Raw genomic sequence first — 14,930 nt, 5'->3', positions numbered from 1 at the left:
GGCAACCCAATCTTTATGCCTCAAAGCCAAAAGCTATCCCATACCTAAGGGTGCAAATAGAAAATATAACAGTTTCAGCAGTTCCTGTTGAACATTACACAAATTACTGTACCTGTACGAAATGCTGTGATGACCGTCATTGCTCAGTGTGTTATGATCAGGACCTTTCCAAGTAACTGAAGCCTTGGGGCGACCACAGACTTTACACCTAAGCACGATGGTCTCTCCTGTCTCACATGTTACCTCACTCAATGGTATTATAAACTCTGGGGGAACTGGAAAAAAGAAAGTTAATGGCATTAGGTCAATTAAGTTAGTCAAATTGCTTTTCTGTTCCTTGCACTCTCTCTCTTCTATTAGACAAAGTAGTATGGTGCTTTCAATTTCCAAGGTGTATCTACCCCTCTACCCTTGGAGCACATCCATGGTTAGGTCACTTGCTGGGGCTTTGCAGAGCTAGTAACTTTTCTCTGCATGAACTTGGACATAACACTATTGCTATGCCATGGTTAACCCTGAAGCCTACCACGGTGAACCAAACGCCCTGTTTATGGCAAGCTGAGGAAACCCTACAATGAAAAGTATTTAACGACTTGCTCAGCCAGGCTATCTTTATATCCAGCTAAGTTTGCAAAAGGGAACACAAAACACCTCCCTCATCCACTGCGGCACTGTAGTGGTTTTTCTTTTTTCATACAGGTGAAACTCAAAAAGTTTGGTTTTGTTTATTAAGATAAAAACCCAGTTTGGCTCTGACCCCAGAGGGCCACTATCTTTGTCCTGATCAGCCTCTGCACTGGGCAGGCCCTGAATGTTCCCTTAGGTGCAAGGTTAAAAATAAAGCAGGTGGTCTCCAATTCCCAGCCTTGTTATTTTGCAAATTCAGCAAGGCCCAACTTCCATATCGTCTCCATGCAAATGCAGTAGAGTGCAAATCTTTCTGAACGTGTCAGGACCTTAGTCCAGGTGTTTTATGTTGTTTCGGACTTGTGAACAAAAATGTGTTCCTTGCATCTTAAAAAACAAATACGACATACTTCATTAACTGTCTCCCTTATCCAAAAAGGGCCAATGTGTATTTTGATAGAAAACACTCAGTTCCTGATGTAATTCATGTCAAGCAAATTTAAACAAAGTAAATCATGTTCTAATCAAATTATATTTACTGAGACTTTTAGAAATTAAAGCAACTTACCATCATAAATGTAATTGGGGTTGAGAAGCTGGAAAGGAGAAATTAAAGAATTAATGTCCTTATAACATTGTAAGAAATTAAAGAATGGCAGAAAACAAAGTACAGGGATGGTTCAAAGTTAGCTGTACCTGCAAAGATCCAAGAAACATCTGAACACCAGAATTTACGCACCACTCTGCTATTTCTGCACTATCCTTATGCTGTATCATGCTTGCAGGCTCAAAGATTGTGTCTTCCTGTTTTCACATTTGGCAAACACTGTCCATTAAAATCACTGTTGCCTCCAATTTCTTCATGTGAAATTCTGACAGCAGTTACTTTTAAAGAAATCCCAACACAGCTGCTTTTGGAAACTACTAGCTCTTTGTAACACTTACCTTTACAGAAACCTTGTTGGCAAGTCCTTCTCGGGATTTGCGGTAACCATTTTCTAGCTTGCCTTCCCTTTTGCCGTCTTTATCTTTTTTCTCAGATTTCTTCCTTAAACGGAGTGCTGTGTGCCAAGACGTTGACTTCCTGAATACAGAACATTAAACTTTCATCAATTTTTTTCAACTCCAGGTTACATGTTATACTCTCTACTTTCAAATGGCATGGGAAAAGTATGTCAAAATGTTATTTCATTGTATTAAAGTATACTGAAATGAAATAAATTAAGTATTCCACAAGGGATGCTACCCTTGGTTAAAACTGTAAGCAAGCTAGTAAGATTAGTCAGTATTTCTTTAAATCATTGCTGGCATGGTAAATTTTCTATATGAAAATACAAACTGTCAATCAAACTGAGCAATGATCAGTATGAAATCTGTATCAAATACAGCCTATAGAAGCTTTACATAAAGCTCTACTGCTAAGAACTTTGCTATAATTTCTCCCATTGCAGATTTGAGAGAGATCTTCCTAGCATAACCAGATATTTTCAATAGGTTTGTGGCTCAAAGAGGAAATCTAGGAACTCTGAAATCTAATTTCACTTGAAACAAACATTTAAGACTGTTTTCCTAAACAAAGGTGCCTAGCCTGACAACTCATTCCATTAAATAAACCAGGAACTATTGTTGCTCTTAAATCAGGTATTATTTCATCATCTTTTCCCCGAAGTGCACTACTACAGCTTTTTAAATAAGGAATATGTGCTTGCTATTTCTTATATTTGGAAGTTTGCTAAGGGACATCTCAAGTCCTCATTCTGCTTGATGTTCATTTATTTCTCAAACATCACATCAACTTTTGGTTTAAAAGGTTCAAAGCCTTGTCTAAACTGGAAATTTTTCTTCCTTCTTCCCTTCTACACACACCCAGGCACTCACTTGATGGTTCCATCAGGGTTGTCAATGATGACTGCACTGGTATGCCCCAAGACATAGCCGGGAATCCAGCCCTCGGCTGCGGGGCACTGATCAGTGGCGGCTCTGAACACCAAAAACATGTTCTGTTGGTTGCTGGCTAGAATCTGCACGACCTCTCCTTGGTAGACATTTATCTCATCCTCCTTCACTGCCGTGTAATCGTGTGTCACCAGCATGGTGGAGATATTGCTACTGCTGCTACTTTCACTCTGCAAGTGTCAGTTGGAAGCACAAAGAGGGGGAGAAAAAGAAGCAAGTTTAAAGTTCATGAAGATGACAGGCTGTTCTTGGCCTGCTACATTACAACCATTACCTGCATGATCCACATAAGCTGTGGTCAAACAAGAGAGCTACTATTTCTCTTTTAGAGCTGCCTGTGTCTATTTATCTTGAGCAAATTAGTTTGATCTTTGAGTACCTTCATGTACAGCTGCTGTGGAAATGTATTCCCGTTACTTTTACTCAAGATTACTTCCTTTAACTAAGAGTCAGTTTATACATAGATCTCAACTGGTCTTCCTTTCAAGCTCAGACATTGAACCTTGCATCTTTATCAGGCAACAAAACTACAATACAGCACATAGGACAGTTTTTCATGGTGTGACAGGTGCAGTTTCAAAATCATAACAGGTCAAGACTTTACCTCATAAAGACTGGAAATTCCAACAACCAAAAATATATATAGTCTTTCCTAGTACAATTTGTCAGATCTCAGACACCAGCCTTCTGCACACAAAACATGACAAAGTACAGAAGAACAAAATAGGCTTTTGACAGTGTCTCTCAAAACCTCAAGGCTTATCTCTGGTTGAATCTCTATGATCAGGTTTGTTCCTTTAAACACATAGGATGAGGTAAATTACTGACATAAGAAGGTATTCATTTCTTGGGCAAAATAGACCCACTGAACTATCAGAATAAAGCTGGAACTCCTAACTGATTAATGACTATGATAGTTGAGTGTTGTTAGCTGTTTATCATACACTTTCATCTAGTGTTCATGAATGTTGCTCGTTTCCTCACCGAGCATTTGCAGAAAGCTAATTATGGCTGATCAGGTGTACAGTAAAAGTCATGCTACTTTTCCAAACAAAAAGCCTTCTCCTGGACATGAATCCACTAGAAATTATTATTTTTTAAAAGTAGGACTCATTTTGTCCATTTGCATGCATTTCTCATATGAGGTTTAATAAATGGAAGTGTGAAATCTATTTACGACTATGCAACCTATTCCCTGAAGTAAGTTATTTCCTTCTTGAAAGAAGTTAAAACCAAAGTGGATGGCCTATTAATCATGTGGTGTGAGGCGTGTATGTGTGTGTGCGCCTATCTTTTATCTCTGTTGTTACTTCAAACTGTTTCCGTTCACTACCAGTGAGGGCTTGCTATTGCTTAGTAGTAGCTGAGTTGAAGAGGTCAAATCAGTACCCAGCTGTAGCTGGAGACTACTATGACTTATACAGCATAAGCACAGGTTAGCACCACGTATGTGCTAGCAGTGAGTGGAAAGCTTGGCACATAGGATTAAAACAACGCCAGTGTTTTTTTCTTCAAAATGGTCAAATATTTCTCCCCTCAGTGCTGAGGAAATACAGCGGCGGTCAGCGGACAGCATAGTACAATGGCAGTGCGGAAAACCACGTTCTCTTCCAACCTGCTAATGGCCTTGAACAAGTCACTCCATCTCTTGGTGCCTGTATTCCCCATGAGTATTTTGGCTGGCTAGTCTACTGAGAAACCAAGACATTTGGAAAGGAATAGTCTCGGATTACTCATTCATAGCATGTGCAGCACATCGATGCTTGGGTTTCCAGTGAGTCTGTACGTTTTATTCTAGCTGGACTATTTTATTCAACTGGGTGAGTCAAGTCCATTCTGTCTTTTTTCCCTATTAGGATGATGAAGCAAGTGCTACCACAGAGAAAGATCTCATCCTGGATTGCACCTCTACTGTAGGATATTTATGTTTAATTCCAGATGCTGTATTTCCAGTGGGAGAACTCATTTTGCCTGGCTTAGAGGAGGACTGTCTGCGTGGTCTTTTTTACTAGCAAGCCCCTTCCAAGATTCAGGCAAACTGGGAATACTAGAACCAAAAAACCAGTCTCATTTTCAGTCATTGTTTAAGTTAAGACTACAACTTGCTAGATTATTTTAGCTAGATGAAAAACAACTCTATTCAGAGAAAGCTGGATTTTTAACTCCTGTTAGACTTACAGGAGGAGAGGAAGCGAAGGCTGAAGTAGCAAAACCAACCTAAGCCCCAAACCTTGCCCCACACACTATTCCTGAACATTCTGTTTCTTAGCATGCAGCAGAATTTGTATAACTGCAGGAGTCACCTTCCTGTAACATAACATTTGTTTTAATATTTAGGTCTTGAAGGATCATATTAAACTCTGAATATTTCTTATTTTCAATAAGGACAGATAAATCTGTCAAATAAACAAGAGTCTGGTAACTACTAAGTGACAAATGTTCTTGTGAACATGTTTATATCAGAACTTATTCTCACCACAGAAAGAAAGCCTTTTCTTTTGCCTTGCAAGGAAGTAATGATTCTTGCACAGTTAATGTTTTTCTACTGCAAGTCATCACTGACCTCAATTATGGGATTAGAGGAAGATTTACAATCAAAATATAAAAAATTCCTCCCATATTCCTGAAATAGTAGCAAAAGCAATTCCTTTTTCTTCTTCTTAGAAGTAACTTTTCCATAAGTAACCAACCTTAACCATATATGCATGTAAATGCACACACACAAATGGTTTAATCAAAATAAACCCTCGCAACCTATTCTCTCTAGCCTGTTGAATGTGGTGTGAAATCCTGCTAAAGTATGGTCTAGAAATGAGGTTATAAATGAAGAATTATGACCCATCTCAGTTACCAAACTAAAAGAAACACAGTTGTGAAGCAGAAGGCATGCATTCAGATATTATGTTTTACAGTAAGATAAAAACAAGCAATGGTGTCTTTGCTGAGATAGTATCAAAATTCAAATGTTTTGAAAACTCAGTGCCATCCTGTCTCTCCCTCTCTCTTTTTTTAGTGGAACGACATCATTTAATACTATGCAAGTCTTCTCTGCATATAAAAAGTACCACCACCTTGACTCACATGCTGTGCAATAATTGCGAAATACTCCAATTATTCCAGATATTATATTATCATCATGTTTTGCTAGACTGAAGATAAACACAAGACAGCTAAACCAAATGAAAAGCTGAAAGAAGATCAGGATAAAAATACAATACATGCAAAGCATAATTTTTTTTTCTGAAGCTATTATAAAAGTAAGTGTAAGAACTAAGAAGTCAAGAAAGCTCTGTGTGTTAAACAGTTCTATAAAGAAATGCATGCATTTTAAAAAAGTCCAGCAAGTTAGGTGATTTGCAAAATTGATATTGCATACAATTTGTGAGAGAGTAGAAAAACAAACATTCGTGAACACAACACTTAGAGAAAAATCGAATGTGAGTTTAAAAAGAAAGGCACCGTAGCCTGCCTACCACATCCATGGCAAGTGCCTTGAAATTTTTGCTTTATATTTGCACATGCCCCTGTGATTGCTGTGTTGCGTTTCCTGGTGGACGTTACTACAGAGAATGTGGATTCTGTTGATACCCCAGCTTTCCGCAAAAACACACCAAGTGCATACTAAAAGGTTGAATCTCCAGACGCCCAAAACCAGTTCTTCTTACAAAGTAGAAAAGACAAGTGGAGCCGCTATTTGTTTTGGTTGTAGCAGAAGAAGGATTATTTTAGCTAGGTTTTGTTGGCCTATTTTGAATGGATTGCAGGGAGCTTCCTTGACCAGACACAGGATTTAAAAAGAGAATGTTGTACATCAACTAAGGCTGAAAGGAGAGGGGGGGGGAAATAAATTAATAAAAAATAAAAATCAAGCAGCCCAGGGAACGTACTGTAGATGTCTCCACGAAGTTAAAACTCAACAGGACAATGGTGGCGGATTTGTGCGTGAAAGGGAAAAAAGCCCCAAGGCAGTCTGCCAAAATCTCGAAGTCAGATTTAAGTGCTGGCCGCAATGCATACCCCAAGGTGCTCTGGCTGCCACGCTTCAGCATGTTAATTATGTGCCTTCAAATTAGAGACGAAAAAAGCAAGGAGAGCGAGTTAGTAAGTATCAGCCTAGTGATCTATTTTTTCAGCAGAGGCAGAAATTGCATCTAATGTTAGCGGTTGCTTTTGTGTCTGTATACATATCCATGTTTGGATGTATACATACACAGAGAAGTAGATAATTTTGGGTTTTTAATGTGCAGAAGATATTCGAACAGTTGATTATTTCAGAGCAGTACAGCACTGGAGAGCCAGAAGTTAGTACGGAGAGTGATGGTAACGCACAGAAAGGGAGCATGGGAAGGTTTTAGAAGAGCTCGCAGGACAGAGGTGCTCCGCTCTTACCCCATTACTCTGGGTGGAGTGAACAGACTGCTCGCTGGTCGAGGAGCATGTGCTCATGCGGTCTGTGTCCTTGCTGTGTGAAGAGTGGCGGTGGACCTGCCGCTGGAGGGAGTCATTGTCCCCAGGGAAAGTGAAGGAGCCAGGGCGGCTGGCAGGGGATGCTGGGATGGAGCTCCAAAAGGAGCCCTTCTGCAGGGGGCTGCTGGGTGGAAAGCTTTCTTTGCCAAAAGGAGAAGGGAAAGTCGTGGAGAGAGGAGAGTTCATTGGTGAGATGGCTCCTGGCCTTGGCTTCCCAAGCGTCAGTGATCCTATGCTGTTTCTTGAGCGACTGTCCTCTGAGCTTCCACGTGAGTCTTTCTGGGCTCCATCAGCTGAGCCAGAAATGTTTCCCGCTGTCTTCCTGGGACTTTCAATAACCTTCATCTTGGGAATCTGCTCAGCTTCTCTCTGAGGACCATCCGGTTCTGCATTGGGAGGGTGCCTGTCTGGCTGGCTCAGGCCAGTTTCTAAGGAGGTGTTGTAGTGTGGCAGGGAGAGATTGTGAATGGACATACCTGACATCTTGTCTGCCTCTGCTTGGGCCGAGGCTGCAGAGGAGACCAGGACTGGGGAATGGTGTCTGACAGGCTGGGGGATCCGGGATGGCCGGCTACGGCTGGAGCTGGGGATGCCACTACAGCTGCTGGGGCCGCTGCTGTTACCGCTGCTGCTCCCGCTGCCGCCTCCACCACTGCTGTGGTTCCTCTGGTACTCGATTGGGGATGTCAAGGCTGCAATGGGGGCAGGAGGGGAGGCGATCAGGGAAGGGAGGGCAGGAAGGGGAACAAGAACAATTTAAAACAGACATGTTTACTGGCAAAAGGAGAGTGCTGTTCAAATAAGATAAATTCCTTTAGCAATGCTGGTCATGCCATAGACCTCAAGTCACTTTTCTACATCACACCTTCATGACCTGCTATATGTACCTCCATTAAAGATGAAAAATCTGAAACCAGGAAGAAATGTTTTCCTCTAGGATCACATTGTCAGTCAGCAGCTCATCTGGAAAAAACAGGTGTGACTGAAATCTCAGCTTGTTGTTCCATCCATTACAACTCTTTAAAAAAAAAAATCTAGATTGGGGCAACAGCTGATGAGTACAAAAATACAGCAAGAACCTTCTAGTGTCACAGCAGACACTAACGTCTTCTACTTTTCTTCTGCAGAATCTAAATGTAAAGGTGTGACAACAATGGCCACAAAAATAACACAAGCAAAACATATTCTGAATAGATGCTTAAAGTTCCACTTGGGTTTAGCCCTTAAAGGCTTGCATTTGATTAAAAGGGGTACACAAGCTCTCCACCTCAATGGATGGTGCCAATCTTGATTCACTCCTACAAAACATTTAGAAAATTTCACCAAGAGAACACCATGTAAATTAAGACTACCACTCTTATAATAAATGCTAGCATCTGTTCTGAAGCAGAAATGTGGCACATATTCTCCAACTGTTCTTTATTAGCTCAGGAAAAAGGAAACTTGCAAAACATTTCAAAGCCAAGAAACAACAGATGAGAGAAAAGTCGTTCAATTATGAACTTCCAGTGAGAGGAAATAATTTACCATTTAAAAAGTTGCGCTGGTTTTCCAAAATTTGGTTAATTTCGTGGATCCATAACTGGCGGACTCCTGGACTGGCAGAATGCAAAATAAAGGTCTCCGTGACATCGCCCGTTCTTGATGTTAGTGCAAATTTACATGGATCGCTGTCCACATTTTCCTCCAGGGAAAGGCAACTCACCTTCATGAAAAAACCAAAAGATAATTTCCTTCATGTATTTTATGAGAAACATACTTCTAAAATCTCTTCACTTAGGAGCTTAGAGTCAGATCTTCAAATGAAGACCATCCTTTCCTTCAGTAAAATAATACCATGAAATGAAGGATTACAGTAAACTAAGGATCAGCGTACAGCTTACTGACACACTGTGCCTGAACAATCTCCAACTGGTCAGTACAGCCCAATGTTCTCTATCAGCCCTCACTCTCCCTTCGTGTTATTTAAAATGCTGAGCCCGCTGTGTAGCTCTACCAGTGGCCCACAGCGAAGGCTTCTGCTGCAGAGACAGCAATGCCTTGGAACGGGCTCTCCAGCCGGTGCTGAACGGGATGCTCAGCTGGCAGGCAGAGCACCAAGGCGAATCAATGGAAGTAGGGTCCATGCAAAACGCTTCACCAGGAGGGCTGGTGCACACTAATACCAACAGTTTTTGTTTCAGAGAAGGCTTGAAGCGGGAGCAAACAATTTTTGTTTGAGGGATTTGCTTGCAGAAAAGCTGACATGTCTAAGAAGGTGGCATTACCTAGAGATGCTACCTACACATTTGGTCTGATTTCAGCTGAAACTCAAAAGAAGGGATACGTAAAGAGTTATCATCTTTATTTGCAATGCCTTTGCAATGTGGTGTACACACAGCACAGACCTGAAGACTAAACTCTTTGTGAATGCTTGTCCAGGTTTGTACAAGAACACCAGTTTTGGCATGCTTCACATGGGAAGTGTGAGTGCTGGAATCCAAAGATTTCCATTTATCATCAGAATGAGCACAAATTTGGTAGGAAGTAATTTCAGGAAATGACTGACACCTCACTGTGCTATATGATTGCACATCTAGATCGTCACTAGTGACTCCACACTGAATCAGAAACTGTTACCTTAGCAGAGTTTGTGCAGGGGAAGCAAAGACTCACACACAACAGTTACCTTGATACTGTTTTTAAACAAGAATCCGGGCATGGAGAAACCTTTCTTTTTATCTAGCAGCTCACTGAAAATGACAATCTGCTCAAACAGGAAGACCCGTCTCTCCTTGCAGCGTGGCAGAAGTCCCGTGTCCTGGTCTGTAACCAAGAATGTGTCCTGGAGCAGGAGCTTACCCTGGGCTACAATTTTACCCTAAACACACAGGCAAGCAGAAACATATTTAGTGCAGTTCTTAATTTCTTTCCCCAATCAACCTTTTTGAGCAGATGCTCATGCCAAAATAGCTTTGTATATTTCCCAGTTTCTGAGTGTCACTGACCATTATATATTCATTGATCCTCTTATACACAAGACATTCTTATGCCCTTTCTCAAAAAACAAACACTGTCAAGAAAAAAAAATTAAAAAAAAATCCACCCCACCCTTTTCAATTCATACTGCAGTTTGAGGTTTAGTAACACTGAGGCTTTCATCTCTCTAGCCTCAGTAACTCAGTCCTTGCCACCCCCAACACAGTAACTCGTATATTCTTCTAATGTCTTCCAGGGTTCTGAAAAGGGGAAGAATTTGAGTTCATACCTGCATCACAAAGCAGAAAGGGCTTTGCAAGTAGAGCACGTGACTACAGCCTGGCTGATGCATACTGCTTCAATAGACAATTTCCATCTCTTCTAGACTTAGCAAAACAAGGAGAAGGGCTACAGCTGCCTCAGGTACTTTACTGACCTTAGCAACTCCTCCTTTGCCTACACTGCTGAATTCACGTCTGCTCACCTGCTGATACCTGATTACTTCACTATTTTGCAAGTCATTAGTCAACAAGGGAACTGTAATAACACCAGCACTTCCTAGATTTTGCAGAAGGACTTGCGTGGTGTGACGGACACAACAGGTACAGCTTCCCAGGAAGAAGTCCTTGGCAGGGCTATGACTTGATTTTTCATTCACTGCTTTTTCACCAGCTAAACAGATAGTAAGACAGCACCCTACCTCATTTGTCCCCCCAACTCTCCCCACAACATTAACGGTTAATTTCTGGAGAACCTGACAAAAACTCTAAGCAAAACCCCATCCAACTTACATCAAATCCTTGCAGGCGGCCAACATTCATCATGTCATTACACCGTTTTGGTACTATACACATGACCTCTACAGCTCTCTGTTCAAGACAAATAAAAAGTCAAAGCTTTATTTTCCAAATGAGTTAGCAGGATAAAATTTTGTTCCATTTGCTATGGTTGCTTTAGAACAGAAATGCAAAAAGTAAACACTTATCATAATCACATTCTGAAGAAGATCAGAAAAGGAAAGCAACTCTATGTCAAAAGAAGTAGAAGTTTAGAGTGAAGAGCATTCAAATCACTAAGAGAAAATGTCTCAAGTACCTCTAGTTCTGTTGTGTCAAGGTTAGCTTTTTTAGAGTATTTGAGGAAGTCCTGAAAAAGGAAAAAAAAATAATGACTTCTTTTTTCATTAATCATCAATGAGAAATCTTAGAAAATCTGCATTTACTATCCTCTGTCAGACAATGACAGACTGCAGACAACACATAGAAAAATTTTGGTTTTAAAGCTTCTTGCTGCAGTGCTTTCTCCCTCTTATTTTTTAAGATTTATTCACTATTTTTGACTTAGATCATACAAGAACATGTATTAAGGGAATGACCTCGGTGATACACAGGGTTGCTCTTCAGTAAACATTTATGTGATATTAAAATGGTTACAGATGTAACTGAAAACGTTGGGATGAGTCCCAACAACTCATATCACATTTACATCTGAAAACAGTTGGGAGATCCCTGTCCCCCTCATATGACAATGGTACAAATTCTAAACATTTCCATGTCATTGACTTGAGTTCATTTCGTCTTAACTGTTAAAAAAAAAAAAAAAAAAAAGGCAAAATTCTGCCCAAGCTACTTACTGCAGTTTTTATAACTATCTGAATATGCTCAGAAAATAATCATATTACATTGCTTACAAATCGGGGTTCTGTTTGGGAGGAGAGTGGAAAAGCATCAGCAATATTTAAAAAATAAAACATATCTGTTAACATGTATATTAAATCATACATCACTTTACCTTTAGTAACAGCTGGTATTTCATAATTCTCTGCACAGGTTTTATTAGCAAGTCCGTGAGCTGAAGTCTGTGGCCCAGGCGTTGCTTTAGATCCTGAGGGTTGTAAAACAAACATGTTTTTATTTGTTCAGTTAGAAACAACTTTGTTCTGTTTTGCTGAGTTAGAAACACAGCAGGATATATCACTATTAATGGCTACCAGAGCAGAAATTGGCAAAAGTCAGAGCAGGACCTAATCTTCAGTTAGCAAAAGCTAGAGTCCTTTCCCTTATCTGTATCAGTTTTGTTTCCAAAGCATTCTCCCCTCCAAGCATCTTCCGTATCTTTTTTTGAGAAGATTGTAGAATGAAATGTAATTTTTCAATCACAAGTTGTATATAGTCTATTTTTGACAGTGATCTTTGCTCATCTAAAATTGCCGCTTGACATAATACGCACTGTTAACTGCCTGGGCTAGGGCTAGTAAGGATGAGACTCTACTGATGAATTAATATCTTATACCTAAACTTTAGTTTTCTTCCCCTAGAGATGAATACATCTCTAGGATCCTGTATCAGACTTGAGAAATCAGAACAGAAGTGGCAAGAAATTGTAATTTAAAGAAATGAAAATTATATGTGCTCCCCTTTTTTTTTTTCCTGATCAACAGATCTCATAATGCTTATGATTTGTACACACCCTTCACCTTGCATATATCCTCTCTCAGAAACTTACCTCAAAAAACGTATCAATGTATTCTGAGACAATGTGCTCAGACTTTGGTTTGTTTTGGCAGTAAACTATGTACATGTGCAATCTTCTCTCCTAGAAGAACAAAGACACAGAATAATACATCATCATCACCAAAAAAGCATGCCAGATTGAAATGGAGTATTATTTTAAGAAGTACAGCTGTTCAAAAGTATGAACTTAAAAAGGTCCTTTTGAGGAAAAGAAGCAGCTACATATGCAGAAATTATAGACCTGAAAACACATTTATTTGGGAATATCATGATGATTTTAGAAAGGCAACACACGTTAGAAAACTACCACATTTATAAATATTCCTGAACAACAGGTGTTTAGAAATGATAGCACAGCAGGTCCCACAATAAAATTAGATAGTAAAATGGTTATATTTTTCTTTCAGCAAGAGCAATGGATGAAACCTTTGAAATATCATATTTTTTATTTGATTTTAATAATATATTAGAATAATAATCTCCTCCTGTTTAGCTGTACAGAGCCGTTAGGAGAAACCTCTCCGTCTTCTATTTACTATTAGCTGTGCTATTGGAGTTTGAGTGGAGACATAGGTGATGTAGCCTGGAAATGGTGGTTGTAGCCTGGAAATGGTGGTGCTAGTATTTTTTAACTCTGATTCTGTATTTTGTGCATCTGCTTTTAACACCAAGGCAACAAAGACAAAGAGAGCGAGCATAACTTCAGCCTTTAAGATTCATTCTTGATTACCAACCTTGCTAGTTAAGAAACACAGACATACACCATATGTACCTATTACCTACTCCAAAATCTTCCTTATCGTTTTGCTAGGATTGGTTTGCCGTTAGAGGCTGTGCTGCTCAGAGACTTATGCAGTACTGACCATTGAAGACAAATGGAAAGCAAAAAGGAAGAAATAAGACAGAGACTGAAAAGGGCACAGAACATAGATTAAGAGCAGGAACTGAATGGTCACATTCTAGCTGATAGTCAGGGTTTTGCTAGAGGATGTTGTAATAACATCACAGCTTGCCTTTCCATCTGGAGTGGTAAGGGTGCCTTTCAAAGACAACTGAGTTACAAATATACCAGAAAAAAGTAAAAAGGCCATCAGAAACAGGGAGAGTCACTCTCTTCAGGTTTTCCATTTTACCAGTGCCAGAATTCTCCCCTCTTCCCATGCCCATTTTTTTTTTTTTGTTAATAATAATAATCCCTCAGAAATGAAACAGCCCATTCCTTATCATTAGTCCAGGAATTAGGCCTGGCTTCCAGTGTTACTGTTCCATTAATGTTTGGTTCTGTGCTCTTTTGCTACCCTGGTATTGACTTCAAACACAGACCACAAGGAAAATCTGAAACCCATTAAATCTGCTTTAATCCGGTCTGTCTTCAGTCTTTGCACACTTGTGCAAACAATCATATTTAGCAGGCAAGTTTCCCTTCTGCTTTGTGTGATTTGGAGTACCTTGAGACATCATTTCAAACAGATATTAAATTGTATTTCTACACAAAAAGACACCAAAATGACTGATTAGTGGCATGTCTGATGTGTCCTGAATTTTGATATCTAGTTTCTAGATAACTAGTTCATCTGATTTCCTTCCAAAGTGTTATAATATCCACATGTATCACATGGTCATTCCTTTTAATAAATAAATGAAAAGTGGAAAAAAAGGGACTTGTATAAAGCTATAAAAAGGGTACCGGGCTGGACTAAAATTAAACCTAATGAATTTCTGGCGCACTCAATTCCTTCCCCAAGTGAAGAGGGAAGAATCTCAGCCACTGCTGTGATTCTTAGAAAGGGAAAGGATACAGAACTAGAATGCACTGAAACCAGTAAGAAGAATAAGCTGCTTTCTTATTTTTGCTTCCCATGTTCCATGGCATTGCATGGATACCTGGGATTAGAAGACAGGTCTATCTGGTCATATGAAATGACAATTCCTCGCACAGAACTGGAACTGAATTGAGAAACAGAGCCCACATTAGTATTTCCTCTCCACAGGAAGATATTGGGAACAAAAACTAGACTATTTACTTAGTCTGTTTATAAGCTCATATAACCTATCTCTCCATCTCTTACAGTGAGGAATATTTTACAGCACTTTCTTAGATAAATCCTTAATAATCAAACATGTTGGGCAGTAGCAGGAATAGGGGTTGCCAAAGACAACGTTTGCACTTACATGCTTAACAAACAGGGATCCCAGCTTTTCTGGATCTTCAAGGCACTTCTCCAACTCTCCTAAAAAGAAGCTGAACATAAACAGAATAAGCAATTTTCTTCTGATAGCACACACTATAGCAACAGGTGATTGCAAGGCAAAGTGGTCTTACTGCAAGGTCCACTTTGTGTCCCCTATCAGCAGCTTTGGATATTAATATATGTCCAAAATGATAATGTTGACAATGTAATATTTTAA

The 14,930-nt window shown here is 39.7% G+C and overlaps 1 protein-coding gene across 3 annotated transcripts in view; it reads right to left on the bottom strand.

Annotated features, from left to right (window-relative positions):
- TRIO (trio Rho guanine nucleotide exchange factor) overlaps window positions 1–14,930 on the bottom strand; it is a 258,160-nt gene that overhangs the window by 10,396 nt on the left and 232,834 nt on the right. The window contains exons 41-52 of one of the 3 annotated variants that reach the window (XM_082318867.1): window positions 14,694–14,763; window positions 12,514–12,603; window positions 11,800–11,892; window positions 11,104–11,154; window positions 10,800–10,877; window positions 9,719–9,910; window positions 8,578–8,755; window positions 6,973–7,742; window positions 2,506–2,753; window positions 1,573–1,711; window positions 1,196–1,223; window positions 113–275 (exon numbers count right to left, since the gene is read on the bottom strand). In XM_082318867.1, coding sequence (XP_082174993.1) covers window positions 113–275; window positions 1,196–1,223; window positions 1,573–1,711; window positions 2,506–2,753; window positions 6,973–7,742; window positions 8,578–8,755; window positions 9,719–9,910; window positions 10,800–10,877; window positions 11,104–11,154; window positions 11,800–11,892; window positions 12,514–12,603; window positions 14,694–14,763 — 2,100 coding nt within the window. Of the gene's footprint in view, window positions 1–112; window positions 276–1,195; window positions 1,224–1,572; window positions 1,712–2,505; window positions 2,754–6,972; window positions 7,743–7,937; window positions 8,014–8,577; window positions 8,756–9,718; window positions 9,911–10,799; window positions 10,878–11,103; window positions 11,155–11,799; window positions 11,893–12,513; window positions 12,604–14,693; window positions 14,764–14,930 lie in introns of those variants that run through there. The other 2 variants (XM_082318868.1, XM_082318869.1) reach the window with 2 other exon arrangements.

Source organism: Platalea leucorodia (genome assembly GCF_965183815.1).
Source record: "Platalea leucorodia genome assembly, chromosome: 1".
In the NCBI taxonomy this organism is placed as follows: domain Eukaryota; kingdom Metazoa; phylum Chordata; class Aves; order Pelecaniformes; family Threskiornithidae; genus Platalea; species Platalea leucorodia.
Note: the sequence above shows the minus strand (reverse complement) of the source record. Positions and strands in the feature narration are given on the sequence as shown.